Source organism: Apteryx mantelli, chromosome 5 (assembly GCF_036417845.1).
Source record: "Apteryx mantelli isolate bAptMan1 chromosome 5, bAptMan1.hap1, whole genome shotgun sequence".
NCBI classification, from domain to species: domain Eukaryota; kingdom Metazoa; phylum Chordata; class Aves; order Apterygiformes; family Apterygidae; genus Apteryx; species Apteryx mantelli.
Genome location: NC_089982.1, coordinates 15,036,674 through 15,053,757, shown reverse-complemented (window position 1 = coordinate 15,053,757; position 17,084 = coordinate 15,036,674). Strand labels below are relative to the sequence as shown.

The 17,084-nt window shown below is 41.5% G+C and overlaps 1 protein-coding gene across 1 annotated transcript in view; it reads right to left on the bottom strand.

Annotated features, from left to right (window-relative positions):
• The window catches only part of PDLIM5 (PDZ and LIM domain 5), a 122,830-nt gene that overhangs the window by 18,798 nt on the left and 86,948 nt on the right, over positions 1 to 17,084 (bottom strand). Inside the window, exons 12-15 of the mRNA XM_067297536.1 lie at positions 13,714 to 13,800; positions 13,136 to 13,279; positions 12,476 to 12,607; positions 4,664 to 4,848 (exon numbers count right to left, since the gene is read on the bottom strand). Of these exons, the coding sequence (XP_067153637.1) occupies positions 4,664 to 4,848; positions 12,476 to 12,607; positions 13,136 to 13,279; positions 13,714 to 13,800 (548 nt within the window). The remainder of the gene's footprint in view (positions 1 to 4,663; positions 4,849 to 12,475; positions 12,608 to 13,135; positions 13,280 to 13,713; positions 13,801 to 17,084) is intronic.

The window sequence follows — 17,084 nt, the reverse complement described above, 5'->3', positions numbered from 1 at the left end:
CACACACAAGATTTTACGTGCTCCAGAGCTTCAGCTCTGCGTGCACCCAAAGTGCCACAAATCAGACTTTTCGGTTTTGTTTTGTTTTTTGACAAGCAGGGCTTATACTCTGCTCCTCCTCACGTCCAGCTTCTTACCCATGAATATAAAAGAAAGCGTGGGGAAGCCCTCACTTCCTTTACCAATGAATAGCCCTGTAATAACAGGATTTTATTCCAGAGAGAAATAAAACCTATGTTACCTTCATGCTGGGTGACTAACACATAGTAATTCCCTTTTAGGTAGGCATCGGGAATCCCTGAAAAGTAACAATAGTAGAACAGCTCTAGGGGACACCTTTTCCAGATGTTTTCAAAGAACTGAAATGCTTCAACCACCCTTCACGGAATTTTCCTGTGGATAACAACTGAGTAAGTCCTAACGCGCAAAGCTGGATTTAACCTGACTAAATCACACCATCATTTTGGCAAGCTGCGAGCCCACCAGCATTGCCTCTAAAAGCATCTAGCCTGGCCCTTGCCCTTTGCAGCGGCCACTGCTACCCACAGCGCTTTATGCTGTCCACACAGAGCAGGATGTGAAGTTTTGCTCCTATTGAGGCCACAGAAGGTCTGGAGAACAAGGCCAGGAGAAGAATCCACTGATCCACAAGGATGTCAGAAACGGGGCTTTTTTGCTACTCCCAGAGAGAAGAAACTGCACATGCTCTGGGGGAAGGCAGGAACTTGCCGTCTGGGAGCACACTGCACTCCCATACTCAGCACGGGTCATGGGTACCATGAAAGCATCCACGAGGGTCCTCCAACAGCAAGTAAGGATGGTCCAACTCCAAGGGTGCCACCACTGTGAGGTCACGGGGACCAGGACCAAGACTGACTTGGGTACTCAGTGCCTCAAGCATCCCCCAGTGAGCTAGGTCAGCCGGTAATTTTATAGCAGCTCTCTCCTCTACACCTTTTCTTGTGCTGGATCATGAGATGGAGATCACACCTACGGTCTGACACCTCAAGAACTGCCACGAACTCTCTGACACCTTTAGGCATGCATCCCTGCACAATCTCAAAAGCAAACAAAACCCCCCAAAGACCAAACAAAATAAATAACCCCCGCACACACCAAAAAAACCCTCACCACACTAATTTTGGTATAAAATATAAGTGTATTATCTGGTGGCCTATTCAAGAAAGGGAGATTCCAGCTAATAAGCTAAAAGACGCTTTCTGACCAAATGACTTATCTGTGTGGTTGGACATCTTTATAAATAAAATCACTGGTAATGCCATGCCATAAAACAGCAGACTACAGCTTTCCTAGACACAAACAAAATCCTGTGACGTGTCTGCTTTGCTATGGAAACAACCTGCTGTTATATACAATATTCAGTAAAAGAGTGAGTGCTACTTGAGCTACGCAACTGTGCTCCAAATAAGTTTCTGCTATTAATAGCCTACTGATGTGCATATGCACATTTGTATAAGATTATGTCTTCCTTCTGATTATTTGCTAAGAGAGACTTCAACTATGAAACCAAGCAGGATCCAAGGGGGAGCGGGGGGGGGGGGGGTAGTTATTTGTTTCAAATTTTATTGGGCCTACAAAGCCAAATTTTGTTTGGCCTATGAAGCATTGTCTCTTTTAATTAAAGGAAAAATCTAATTCTGCCGTTGGCTTGCAGTCTATGAGCCTAGTGACTTAAAACCAAACATACTCTGAAATGGTTAGATCTTTGTTCTATTTCTGCAACATTTGACTAATTTTATCAAAGCATGCAACTCCTGACATGGTTTTAACCTGCCAGAGAAAGACTGCTGATCTCAGCCTTATTGTGTGAGCTTAGGTGCAGTGAAACCTTGGGCATTTTATTTTTGTAAAATATATGCCTGAGAAAAAGAAGACGACCCAGCCTCTGCTGTAATGCTGCTGTAACCATGCTTAGGCCCTTTTCATCCGCTGGTGTTGCACTACTGACTTCTTGAATGACTTGGGTAATGCCTCCCTTATAAAACCACAGGTGAGCTTACGGCAGGTTCGAAGGGCAGATGTGCAGTGACACCCATCGTATAACTGCTCATCAAGCCTAAGGCACCTTGGCAGCTGTTAAAATTTCAATCAAATTGTTAAAATTCAATCAAATTCTTTAACTAAGAAATCAGGTTACCAGGCATGCTAGGTGTATGGCTTCTTAACTCATATTAATTGCTGGATGTCGTCTTGATTTACACTGCTGCCTTTTCTCCAGTGCACTTTCCCATGTTATGAAACTTTGTATTTTCAATGCCTCTCTAAATCCAGTGCATTTTGTTGAAATAAGCTGCCAGGTTAAAAAGGCATTAGGTGGGATAGACAGACAGACACACACACACACACACATATGGGAGGATCACATAAGGCTCATTTCCTTAGGAAACCAAGCTAAGCACCAAACTGCCTTTAGGCTCCAGCCTCACGTCTGCGTAGCACGACAGGATGACATAAAAAAGCCAGAAAACTGCCTTCGACTACTATTTTTATTTCTGGCTCCTTGAGTATTTCTGGAGAAGGGAGTGACTTAGCTCCTTTGGATGTTAAGTGGACTTGGGACAAGCAACTCCTGGTTTTCTAAGCACAATAAATCCCAGGACCCAGAAAACACCAACATTTGAACACAGTATTCCCTTTTCAGTATACAGATACATGAAAAACCTGCAAATGCCTGAAAATGTCAAAAAAATAAAAATAAAAATAAAAAAAAGCAAGAGGCAGGCCCCAAGCCCTAATAACTGACTGTGGCACTGTGGACTTTGTAACTCAGTCTGCTTCTGCGTTACAAAATTATTTTAAACATGCTGAAATTGCCTGTTTAAAGTTTTCCCAAATTTTTAAACTATTCTAGAACAAAACAACCAACAATTCTCTGGCTGTTTCCCCCCTTATCCATTTACTTTGTACCTCTAACGCGAAAAAAAAGTGGTTTTCAAATTATCCAGAGCATAGTATAGATTTCCAGAGAAGTATGGAATCAAGTGCAGTTTAATTCATTCTTATAAATCTCTCTCCTTCATATGGCGCTCAGCACCAAAAAATCCACTTCAAACATTAAATTTGTATTAATATTATAGCACAGTAGTAGGATTTAGCAAGGAAACACCCATCGACATACCAAAAATGAGTATGGTGCTATCGAAACCTCAAGGTGACAAGTGGTTTCTGTGCAAGTGAAACAAATCAATCGTTTGCTGGGACAAGCATTAATGGCATGGAGAAAGAGTTAAATCAAACATGTTATACAGTCACTATTTTAAAAGCATAATTATATGCACACAAACATTTGCTTTAAGTACACTTGCTACCAAAACATAACTTTAGAAAGACAGGGTATTTTCTTCCAATTACAGCTAAGTCAAAGAAGTAAAATAATGCTAGAAATAAACTGATCTAACTTTAAATAAGTCTTTATTGTGTCAGTCACGTTCCTGCTGCCTTAAGAACATACTTGACATTTGACAGCTAAGCGTAGAAATGACAGCATATTGCCATCTTCAGGATTGTTAGCGGTACTACATGTCCATAACAAAATACATCTATTTGTTCCGAACTGGCACAACGGTAATTTAACCATATGTTCCAAAGACCCCATTATACAAACATACAGCGTTAATACCATATGTTTTAGCTTTTGTTTTATGCCAGGATCTTTGCAGTCTATTTTCTGGACTGGAAATACCTTTTAAGAGGGAAAACCCTTAACAGTAGAACTCAAAAAAATGCTATTTAGCAGCTCAGACCCTGTCAGAAGCAAATTGAGAATATTCATCTCATTCTTGCAAGAGAATCTGCAGTTAAAACTTAATTAGTAACACAGATTTCCTGGATCCTTAGAAATTAATACACAAGTTTAGTTCAGCGCCAAAGACGGATTCAATTTAAGACACAAATTACATTAAAACATTATCTCAAATTATGGAATGTAATATCATGAAAATATAGGTACCCAATTTCATATATTGCATTTCTTAATACAGATACAGTTATAACTTAGGAGCTTCCACTAAGAAAAAGGCATCCTTTCCAGACACAAGACATTTCGGTACCTGTATAAAAGGATAAAAATCACCAAACCACAGTCAAAGACAGTAACCACGTAAATTGTTCTTGCAAGTACCAACCTTTCAATACTTCTTCACGCCACAAACCTACGCAATACTCTGGCATCCTTTGAGAATAAAACCTACAAATGCCAAATACATAAACACTCTAATGTTTCTGCTATTTTCTTGAAGCATATAAAATCTATTTCAGAAAAGATCACTTGGACCAAATGCCTGTGTGTCTCCCCTGAAATTGGACAGAATCTGATCCATTTAACTTACCACCAGATGGGAAATGCCAGGTTGAAATGTGAGGTATACACTCGATTTTTATATATGCCTTTAATCAAAGGTCAGGGACACCACGTTCTTTTTTGTTTATAAAATCAGTTAAATCTATAAGGCCACTTTCAAAAAGTCTCCTGGTTTACTAAAACCAAGCTGTTTTTTTCCTGTTTTCTAAACAAACTGGCTGGCACTCAAAACACACAAATGGTCATTTTAAGGCAGCTGCTTTCGCACCGAAGGTCAAGTATATTTTCACGAGCTACCCAAAGGTCTCTAAGAGAACAAGAGTGAGATTCATGGGAAGTTACCTGCTCGGTTCGGAGGCTGCCAGCCCGAGTATTTGGCAGCACTCTGGGGTCCGGCTGGCTTGACGGCTGCAGCAGATGTGCTGATGGCCGGAACAGGTCTAGCGTCCGTGTTTTCTTGGCTTGCAGGCACGTTCCTCACCGAGGCGGCCGTAAAAGCAACGGGCTGGGTAGCCTCCAGGGAATCACTGCTCAGAAATGAGAGAAAAAAAAATAAATCTGTTTCTTACTGGAACAAAAGCACACTGAAATAAATGCATTTGTGAAACGTAAAGTGGCTTGCAGTCACGACGGTGCAACAGAGCAGTATTAACTACTATCATCGCTGTGACTGCCATCACCCTAAGATAATGTCGTACAAAGCAAGGCGAGAAACAGTCAGATTGGGCTCAAACCCTCTAGAATCTGTGTGTAAAGATGACCAAAAGTTAAACCCCACTGGAAAAATTCTCTCTCTTGTGTATTGCCATCAAAAATGAACATTCAGAAGATAGAATAGTAGTGATTTCACTTATATTTTTATTTATTTATTTATTTAAGAACTGGGTACTCGAATAACTTCTGACAGAAGTCAATATAGAAAATCAAACTCCTTCAGAATATCCGTTAAAAAAATTAAGAGATACAGGCTAGAGCAAAACCCTTACTGTAAACTCAGTACACTCCCAGACTTTTTCAAATGAATACATTTTTTCCTTGGCGAGTGGGAAAATATTCATATAGTCAGATTATATGGGTAGATCCTAATAAAAATGATCAAGCTGAAAGTGACCTAATTAAATGCAATTTTCCATTACGGACCACTGCTCCCACAAGTGCTTAAGTCCATAAAAAGAGCTATAGCTTCTTTATTCGCTAAACACCATGCACAATACTTTATATTGCCTCTTTAGAGCAGTTTACAGCTGGCTGTATATTTTAAGGGTTAGTATAGCTCTTAAAGCTATTTCAAAACACACACAATGGCAATTTCACTTAATTAGAATTCACACAGAATGTAAGTAGCCACTAATTAAATTGTCGGCAAGAAAATTCTTCATTTCCTATTTCCAAAGGCCATTCAAGAATCATGCAGTTATCAGGATAACTGGCAACTTGCATGCAGTGCAACAGTATTTGTACAATGGAGATTTGCCTCTGGAAAGCTGAAAACAAATATTTTCTTTAAAAGTCTTCAAAGTAGAAATTGCTAATGAAGGTCATTTGTAAACTTGGAGGATCACAAAAAACAGGAAATAAATTCAGTCAACATCATTGCGAAACGCAACCAAAGCAACCCCAAATACGCATTTTGCACAATCTGGAAAGCCACGGGCCGGCGCGTTAGCAGCCGTGTACTCTTTGCGCTGAGGCTGAAAAACCCAGTCTATGCCAGCCGTGCGCTGGAGCTGCTGCCCTGCAGCCAGCCACCAAATGAGAGATGGTGCCATGTTTGTGCAGAAGTAGTCCCTGAGCATTTTTTACTTCGCAATCGGTGTGGCAGTGGAGACGTGTCACGTCAAAAACGTAATTGCGGACTGGGAGAAAAAGGCACAGGGAAGGCATCATCTGGTATTACGTAGCAGCTCAGCAGCTGACGATGACGAGATACTTCAAGGCTGGTCTCTGCTATGACAAGGTGTACGCTCCTAACTTCGGTGTCGGGAAAACGTCCTTCTAAACCATTAAGTCCATTTGACGTAACCCATCAAACCTTCTCCAGGGAAGAACCTCATTACAACTGCAAGATTTTCTCAGGACCTCTGTCCTTCCTTTTCCATGAAAATACACATTAAAAAGAAAGAAGTTTCCTCTTTCTCCACCCAAAAGACTCAGCAACACCTGCCAAGCGGCTTTTGAAGTCTAGCCCCTCTTTACTACCTTTGTGTGGAACCATAAACAAGAAAATCCTGCTGACCCATCCACTGTCTTAACACAGAAAAGGCTACTTAACAACCAAAACGAGATGCAAGATGAGCAAAAAAAAATCCTTGGTGAGGTCAGCAGTCTCCATTGGCTGGGCGCGTCTCGTACCAATTTACAGCAGTTGTGAATCCGGCTGCTCAGCAACATAAAAAGCAACTTTCCAAGCGTAATCACCAAAGGCCGGACCTTGGCCTTAGAGCAACACTCCTACACACGTAGAAAATGGCTGAGGTCTGCCACTGTCAAACTGCCCGGAATTAGCACTACTAGTATTTTGTCGTTCATCAGGACATTATACAAGGATGATGCAGACAGCTGTTTTTAACTGTTAAGCCTCTGTTCTGCCCGGCAGAAAAAAACCTGCCCCGTAAGCGCAACCATAAGAGCGACGTTGATTTGCCTCTTGCATCGAACTTCTCTACAGTAAGGTGAGCTTCATTTTGTAAATAGAAACCTACTTTGCTCCTTCGTTTGCAACAGTTTTTAATTTAGTCAAACATGAGCTACAAAGTCTTTTTCCTTTGACACATTTCTAGGGTTACGTAAGATCATATTTCTCTAGTAAGCAAGGATCTAACAAAAACTTGAATATAACCTAGATTTATTACCTAGAAAATCCATGCTCTGAAGAGAGAAACATAACCTATTCATTTTTTCTTGAATTTCCATATTGGGAAGAGAGCCCAACCTACTTTTCAGCGTGGTTATTAGAAGACTGAATGAGGAATGATGATAAACTGTATGTATTTACCAAGTTCCAGAAAAGTAGCTTTCTCAGACTTCCCCAACAACAACACTGGAAGGTCAGGTTCAGTACATTTCTATGTCAAAATACTGGATACTGCTATTAATATCAAGCCTACCTTTTAACTCTGGTTTTAACCTTTTAACTATGTTTCATAACTCTAAAATGAAAGACTTTTCCTCTGGCTGAGGAAAACTTACAGGAAAAAAATCAATCACGTAAAAGAAAGTCCTGCATGATCAAAACTGATGAATGCTATTACAGTAAATGATGTTCTAAATCTAGGATAGAAGAAAACCTGGTTCCTATTAAAAAAACCATGATACATGTTTCCTAGTAATAATGAAGAGGCATATCCGTTTTAAGGAAGATGATATTGCTTGGAAAATATGAATGCTTTACTGTCAGTTTTAGGGCAAGGGGTTTCAGCACTGCAAGGAGCAGTGTTGCAACATGAGTCTCACTGACCATGAGTCTGGTGTCCTGAAAACCCATTACATGTTTTATTAATAAGTTATGGAAAGACTAGTCAGAATTATTCCGGAAATGGTTTGCAATGAAAACAGATTGCAAAAACAGCCAAAGAAAGCAGGCATGCAAACAAGCAAGCAAAAGATTGGTATCTGAGAATTAATTTCTAGATCTCTAATGAACACCAGCGAGCAGATGACAGTCCTCTCCTAGATTTCCATACAGAATAACTCCTCCGGGCATAGGGGAGCTCTCCACCATCAGAGTAAGGACATTTACCCAAAATTCATGTGTACCACAACAAGGCTGAACACCTTCAGAAGCATTTTAAGAACTTCACAAAGTTCCTTCCTAAAGTAAAATCTACGTAGAGGTTCTGACACACTCCCCTTTCTCCCTCCAAAAATCAGAGAGAAAAGGACACATGCTTTGTGGTTATAGATACCTTTACCTCCATCCATCCTTCAACAGAAACTGCAGTACAGAACTGTCCAATAAACACATTTTAAAGACAATCAATCATGATGTCTCATATTTTAATCAGCAAAAGGAGAAGCTATGGTCCTAAAAGAAAATGAAATACAGCTTTTAATTATGTAACTTCTGACATTGCTGAAATGGTAATGAGGGCTGAATCTCACATACATTACTGAACAGGATCTAGAGGCTTGGGTGGACTTTGACAAAATATTCTCATGCAAGCTCAAGATACCCGTGTATCTATCTGCAAACATGAGACTATTTTGCTAATAGGTCTCTGGAGTACAAATGATGTTTAAACTCCCATTTGCTGTCCAGAAGCACTGCCTGAATCAGAAACAATTCCCTTGTTTTTTGAGCAAGCTTGGCAATGGGGAGATCTTGTAATGTCTATGACACAGTCTGTAAATGCCTTCTTCTTCTAGTCAGGCATTCTGTTAAGTTATTTTCCCTTAAAAACACTAGATCTTTTAACACAAAAATAAGACAAAAAAAAAAAATCTGAAAAAAAGATGTGAGCAAATCATTCTTCCTAGTTTCTGGCTTATCCAAGTGCAGTACGATAACCTTGATTCAGTTTTAGGTCTTCTAAAAACAAAATAGTTTAATGAACGAGGGAGACCTCCCTTGTATTAAACATTACCGCCTATTGGTTGTCTATTAATCCCAAGCAGGTCTTGATCATACTGCAGAAACCTGAACAAACAACTTATTTAATATATAGACAGTGCTTGGTATAGCACTGAAGAAATAGAAGCTTTGAGCATGAGCTTTGGGGGGGCATTTGCATTAGAGAAACTTTGGAGCACTGGTGTCAGGAAAGGACGATTTGTGCGCTCGAAGGCTGAGGAAACTGCTACGCAGGTACTTCTACACAGTTGTACTGCAAGACATTAGCACGGTGGAGGTGAAACTTGAAGCTCAAATCTCCATCTCTTGTTTTAAGCTGTAGATGTTGAGAGTCGTACACTCATGATACATTTTGTCCAGTATCAAAATACACATTACCTACAGTCACGTATAAGAGACTAGACAGAAAAAGCCAGGCCTGAAGATGATGACAAAGCCCCATGAACTGGGGAAACACACACGTGCTTTTGCCGGGCTATCTGGAGCAACAACAGAGGAAGAGCAGACAAGAAATACTAAGTGCTGACCTTGTTCCCACCACAACAGCAAACCTGTGCTCTCAGGCAGCTTTTTTAAAACAGTGTTTACATTTTGTATTAGCCTAAGAACGTTCCCGTAACTTCCAAGAAAAAAGAAAGAACAGAGTAAAATAATAAAAAGAAAGAGCAGAGAAAAAAAGCAGAGTGGGTGGAGGTTTTCCATATCGAGTTACAGTAAGGGCGTATGTAATCCTTACGTAAGCAGTGGTCTAAACGGGATCAATTCAAAGCTTCTTTCAGAAGAAAGCAAATGCATTCTCCGAGTCAACAGCAGGGTTTATCTCACAAGGCCAGACAATCCCCTTTTCAAGTAATTTTACGGGGCATGACATTGGGTACGTGAAGCAAAAGCCACGTCCACATCCATTCCTGCTAGCATCTCCCAAAATCTCATGGTGTTTTTGCCATATGGTTTAATTTTAGGGAAGAGCGCCAATTCTTGGGAATGCAAGATATTAAATACACCATTTCCTTTGCTTCATATACTTAGTTTGTTCAAGAACACAAAGCCCCATAAGCTTAATGCTGTCTCCGTTGCCAACAGGATGACAGTAAGGGAGCGCTGGGCTTAGAGAAAGACCGCACGGCTCTGCTACAAAATCAAACAAAAAAGGCCCATTTCTGAGGAGTCTGCTAGGGGAAGAAAACATGTGGATGGATGTTCAACACCGCTTCAGGCCAGTTAATAACAGAAATCACATTAGTCAGAAATGGGCCAAGTCTTCTGGCAGCTGCCCAGTATGGAGAAGTTTAAGACGGTGAGCTTTTTGGAATAGAGACTGGGAAGGGAAAGGAATAAAATGGAAATATTTCCAGAGCACTTCTACTGCAGAATAAGATATAAACCCTGATTTTGTTGCAGCCACAACCTCCACCGTGTTTTCCAGAGGTAACGCAAACAAGCCTAAGTTACCACAGTAGAAAAGATTCATTACCTTCTCATGAAATGTATTTAAGATGGAGCTGGAAAACACAAAAAACAAAGTTGTTCAAGCTTATTTAAGTGGCTTTCCAGGTTGTCCCAGTTGTTTTTCTCTTTTTGACACGTTATTCTACTATGCAACATTGTTCTATCTCTTCTTTGGTTAAGGGGCATAAGATGTCAACTCTATTACCTTACCAACTACCACGCTCTGGGGTAAAGTGAGCTGCTGTTTAAAATAGTAATTTTCAGCATTATATCTGTGCACATATTACAATATATCATTAGACTGTCAGCAATGAAAGACATTTAATACCGAATTTCTCACACTGACTGATCTATTTCCCTCACATCTGCTACATTTTTCTTTCTCTGAAATAATTCACTGTTTTTGCCTGATTTATGTTGTACTTAAATGAGAATATGTACTTATTAACTTGTAAACACAATTAGTTTTCTTTTATCTCTATTTTCCTACATGTTTCTTGATCCATACAATGAAGCTTGGCTCCTTTTTTCCACCAGGAGATGAGAGCACAGAGCTTCATTTCTCTGGCTCCATCTACTGGCAATCTACCCCTTTTTCTTCAACTGCGCTGGCAGTTCGCGATGATAATCCTGAGCTGTCAGTCAGAAGAGTAAAACAGAGAAAAAAACCTCCAAATTGCGCTTTAACTACAGGGGGTGAAGGAAGCTCTCCATCGCTTGCTGCCTCTCAAAGGGTCAACCCCAAGTATTCATAGAGGATCAAGGCAGTCTGGGAAATGTTTGCACCTCCAAAAACAAACCTTCAAAACCGGGAAAGCTCCCCCCTGCATCATGAGCAAAAAAATGTACAAACACGACCCCAGCTTCAGAGTCAGAAATGAGAACGTTTATATTCTTGTAACAATCTCGCTTTATTGCGGCTTGTGCCATAAATGCTGCACGTCAGAGAGCGTGGGGAAAAAAGGAAAAGCAAGTCAGATTTCAGTGGGAATTTAATGGAAGGCAGAGAATTAACTATAAGCACTGTAACTCCCCCCACCATTACTCGCTCTGTTGAATTATCAGTAAATAAACACCCCAGACAAAGCAGAAAATCTGGAAGGCAGCACGTGCTGGACTTCACCTGCAGTACGCAGAGACCAGGATCCCTAGAGAGGTCTTCTCTTTTGAGAAGGCACAAAAGACATTTCCTGCAAGCATCATTCAATGGCAGAAAGCAAATTCATGTTTAAGGTTTTTTTGTGTTGTTATAAATCTGTTAATATTTGTTTCCTTTTAAAGTGGATATGTTGCAATACTGGAAGTTTCAATACAAGCCAAGAATGTCTGTCTGTGTCCCATAACCAGTGTTTGCCCCCCGGCAAAGTTAGGGCTGCTTTAGCCTTTTCTAGTGACTTGAGGTCATCCTAGAAGCCACGAAACAGGAGCAGGTTTACTCTAGCCCAGCTTAGAAGCTACTGCCCTTTAAAATACCAGAAGAGATTTCTGCCTTTGAGGACAAAGTCAAGCACACGAACTGGGCTTTTCACAGCAGCTAGTGCGAACATAGCTGTGGTCAGGAAACGAGAACAAAACGTCCTGGTGCACTGAACAGAATCAGCCCGCTAACAAAGGGCCGAGACAGCAAATTATTTTTCAAGTATTTATTTGCTGCACTGCGTGCCAGTTATTTGATTTCACGTATTAAAAGCGAGCTTTGAAAATGAGCAGCTCTTTGTTCCCGGAGCACCCTTCCCGCGTACCACGCGGCTGGCTTGCTCATGCAACTGTTGCAAATAATTCACCCGGAGCAGAGGTTTCGAGCCAGAATACGTTGTTTCTGCTCCAGGCTGTTAATTAGAGTGACAGCGGCTCCCTTGGAGGAGCGAACAGCGCCGTGTCCCGGGGCCGCAGCGTGCCTGAACGTCAGCTCTGAAACTCCTGCCTAACGCTGCAAACTCGCACAAAGGACATCGGCAGGACCCGAGGGCAAATTAGTTCTGCCAGGAGGTGAAACGAGCAGGATTTGGGACTGGTGACGTCACGCCCGGGACGGCAGTGGGCGGAAAAGGTGCGGGCAACACAACCAGCGCCGGCGGAGAAGTCAGTTTCTCGCTAGCTTTCCATGCCAGGCAGGTGTCATGCTCAGACAATACCTCTTATTTTTTGGCAACTCCAGAACACTTGTGGATTTCCTGGCGGGCCGGATAGCCTGGAGAGGAGGTTTAGTGATAGGGGTGATGAGCAGGGCGTCCAAGAGCGAGCGGTAGGCGTTAGGTTCGGAGAGTCTAATGAGCAGCGAAAAAGACCACGTGAATAAACCGGTTGACCAAACAGAGTTCAATTTCCCTGGAGCAACTCAAAACCCAAATAAACGGGAGGCCTCAAATTTCTGTAACGGTATGGAGAAACTGAACCTGCAATGACTGACTTAGAAACAATTACCAATCATTTAGAAAAAGCAAAGCAATAAAGATTTAGATATAACTGTCTCTAGTTATTGCCTTTGGCACCCAAAAGTTATTTAAAAACGCAAACGCCACCCATGTAACGTACTGTTATTTTCTTAGTCTGCTGGAAGGTACCATGGATGTCACAGGGCTCAAAAAAGTAGAATTATTCACCAAGGGTCAGAGCAGCAGTCTGTAGCTAAGCTAAAAATAGGACATGGGAGCCTTGGACGTACTCTAACCACTTGCCCACCGTGGAATTGTGAAAGAGTAGGTTTTGCGATTCTGCTAGGGATCAGTTATTCTGGTATGAGCTTCAGCTTTCTTAAACCAAGCTTTAAAAAGTTCCTTTTAAAGTCGGTCTACCTGGCCCGGATAGCAACAGCAGCAGACACGGCGGCAGCAGCCACGCTCTTAATTTTTGACCTCTGCTTGAAAGGAGAAAGAGCAGGAACAGGAGCCAGCGCAGACCGGGGCAGGCTTTCCAAGGGATTTCCCAGCAGCACTTTCCTAGCACACACACTTTGGATCCAACAGAGGAGAAAACAGAGAAAGCAGAGGAGTTTGACAGAGAAAGAGCACAACACGGGGCTGCATTGACCACTGCAGACCTACACTATTGCAAGGTCCCACCTCACGCAGAAGCCAGCAAAAAGGGCAACGTATTTGCCACTTGAATACTACTGCAGAAAACAGCATTTTTACATAGTCATTTTTACAACAGTCAATCCATAACCCAGGCTGTATTTTAAAATTTCAATATTATCCACAGAATTGCTTTGTATTCCTTGAAATCATTTCAGAAATGAACACAACACTCAAAACACTTCATTTTGTCCAACAACTATACTTCACGCCACTTCTTGGATTTAAATGCAAAAATACAGCCTGAAAATTTTGCTTATGCTGAGCAGCCTGACGGAGATACACCATAACGGATTTACCTTGTATAACTCACGGATGATTTAGACTGGCAGCTTGAGATTTTAGTAAAATAATTTGTTTCAGAAGTAGGCAGAGATGCATCAAGCCTGCCCAAAAAGCAGCAAGAGAAGAAAAGTCGTTAATCAAACATTTATCACACCTGCTGGCAACACTAAATAAAGCTCAGGGGGAGCTCATATAAGGATTTTTTAAAAAGCTCTCCTTACCCATAAAAAGGAGCAGGTATAGGCTTAATATTCCTGTTTATTAACTACTGCCATGTCAATCTGCATGTTGGAAAGGCTGGACAAATCACTCCCATTAAAACAAAGTAAACCCAGACACACAAATCCCCCCGTTTCTTGCACCCAGTGCCCAATCCCACAAGGCTTTTTCTTCTTCTGCCCTTTTTTTCCTCCTTTTTTTTTTTGGGGGGGGGGGGGTCTTTCACTATTGGTAAACCATATGCCTTGGTAAGAAAAATTAATGCCCTGTCACTACACAAGTTAATGCTTATATTCTGCCCCAAGAACTTCAGATTAGTGGATAACCCAAAAATGCATATTTTATAGCAAGGGTGACTAACCTTTGAAAGCCAGGTAAACAGAATGTCTAGTATCCAAGAATCATACACTACACACAGTGAGCTGCACCTTTCTCCCAAAACTGTCTTGCACCCCTCCCCTTCCACACCATGACTCAATATATTCACCCCATGTCACCAGATGTCTGAACCAAGGTCACCCGCCTAGCAAGTCTCCTACCCATGACTTTGGGTTCTCCACCTCCACAGCAGCTTAATTTCTGAATTATGGTTCTAACTTTTGCCTAATATCTACTCTTTCTAATTGCTATGCTAATTTCCAGAGCTGCGCGAAGGTTCGGAGATGGCTGCAGGCCACTCCAGCTTCACAGCATCAATATCAAGGAGGGAAATAAATACATAAATACATAAATACATAAATAAATTCAGATGAAACCCTGTATAAAATTATTATCGCTCATGCCTTTCCACGCAGCTGGTTTCCGTGTACCTGTGGGGCTCAGGAGGCTCCCAGAGGGCGGTTTCCGGAGGCTGGGCTGCTGGAGGCGGCTGCGGGGAGGCAGCCGCGGGCAGGGAGGGCTCCGGAGCCTGCGTGGCCACCGTGCGCTTAGCCGAGGGGGGACTCTCTCCGTCAGCGCCTGGAGCTGCCGGCTGCGCAGTTATTTTCCTGGTTGATGGTGATTTGACGAGAAGTAGTTATAACAAGACTCTACCCGCGGAGGAAGTTTCTCATGTGATTAAAAATAGCGAACGGTAACGGGCCACTGCTTCTAGCTGGCGTTCTTGCATCTTTGGTAAAGAGGGTGCGTGAGGAGCACGGGAGGGCTTTCGCTTTTGGCCCTAGGAACCAAACAGCCATCCCCTAAGAATCACACCATGCCGAAAATGTTTCTTTGGGGCATTTTTACAGCTGAAATTCGACAGCTTAGAGCCAGTCTTGTCTAACCACGAGAACAACGCATTTGGATAAGTTAAAAGTAGCTATTCTAAAAATACACAATACACTTGAACTAGAGCACGAGCAGTACGTGAGAAACTCTACCTAGTGTAAGCAGGTGGCACTTTAGACACTGTGGCTACTTGGCTGCAGGTATTTAAAACCTGAACAATTGCAGGGGGATGAGGTGCACACTTGGGTAAGGCCTCCAAAGGATGCTCAAACAAAAGTCTTCTGAAGTAAAAGAAAGCACAGTGACAAGCAGCATTCACCAAAGAAAAAGCAGTATTTTCACCCAAACTTTATTTCCTCTTGCTTGTAACCAAACCAAGACAACCATAAAAGTTTGGACTGTTTTAGTTCTGTCAGAGAGAGAGACCTCTACTTCTCCCCAGGCTGACACTTGTTTCCCCATTTAAATGGGTGGCGTCTGACTTTACAAGGTTCCCTTTTGAATGATGATGACAGATGATGTTTTTCGTGTTTTTTTTTTTTTTAAACGAAAATTGATGTAGATGTGTCAAACCTGGCAAAAAGGAGAGTTGGCTGACTTTTAAGACAGCAGCAGTTAGTGTAAATCACTGCTCCTGTCTCCCAAACCAGTGCTCCAGTGGCAAATCAGGGGCATGCCAAGATCCTGCCCTTTTCTGGAGTTGCCTTCAACTTCCCAAAGATTTCACAAAGACATTATATAAGCCATAAAAGGGGCTTGAAGGAGGGGGGGAGAAGGGGAATGAATCACACCAGGTACGGAGATTACTGTTTTGCGAGAATATTCTTGGCTGTCTTCTAATCAGAAGGTACACATCAAAATTCACAATTAATGCCTAACTCTTGTAGGCATTACCAACTTGCATACTTATGGGGCTTATACACTTACTGTATACTTGTTGTATACTTTACCTGCAGGCAATATATGCTGTATACTGTGTGTGTGTGTATAATGTATACTATATAGGCAATACTAACTTGTTTTATTTATGACTATCGGGAACAATTGCATTAATGGCAGGATAAAAGTAAGCCCGTAAAACTGTGAAAAGTACATACATAAGAGAGCAATCTAAAGAAACTTGCTGGCACTGCATCTGCTTTACATTACTTTTATCTCTCAGGAAGTGCCAGGTTCTGCAGTTTACACAATCTAAAGCTGCCAGGGCGACTATTTAAGGTGATTTTTTGCAACTTCCTGGAATGGTTATAATTTCACCTAAATATTTTAGTAGTGTTATGCTTATAGGATGGTATTCTATATATGAAATTGAATAATAATGCACTACAAATTATAGTAATTGGGTATATTTCTATATGATTCATTTAGGCTCTCATTAAAGAAGTAAAACTACAATTAAAAAAAAAGCATTATGCTTTATATTATGAAGTCTGCCTTATAAGCAGTGAATCTAGCTTTAATCCAGTAATCAAACCCAGATCCTTCACACGTTTCACAGCAAGCTCTTTCTCCTTCTTGGTGGTTCAGTAGTGGTTGGTACAAATCACAGAGCTTCGGCCAAGAAAAGATGGAGCCCATTAGAAAAATAAAGATCTGTGCCAGATATGGACAACAAACGCAGGGTGGTAGTGGCAAAATCAAGTCTACTGACCTTTGGATGGCTCCCTTCTGCCTTTCTAAAAGTAAGGCACGGCACCCAGCAATTAGTCGATACTGACAGTTATCATTTTAAAAATAAAAGACTTTTGGAGATCAGCTTTGGGTGTATTCCCCAGGCAAAAAGTGTTGGAAGTAACGACACGGACTCAGTAGCAAAACAAACATCAAATATAGCTTATATACCTATAGCGACAGATCACCTCTCTTTTGAGGAGAGAATCAAATCCATACAACATAGTCAAGGAATTTATGTTCTCCTTCCCACACTCAATGTTAAACCTTCCTACTACAGCTCTGC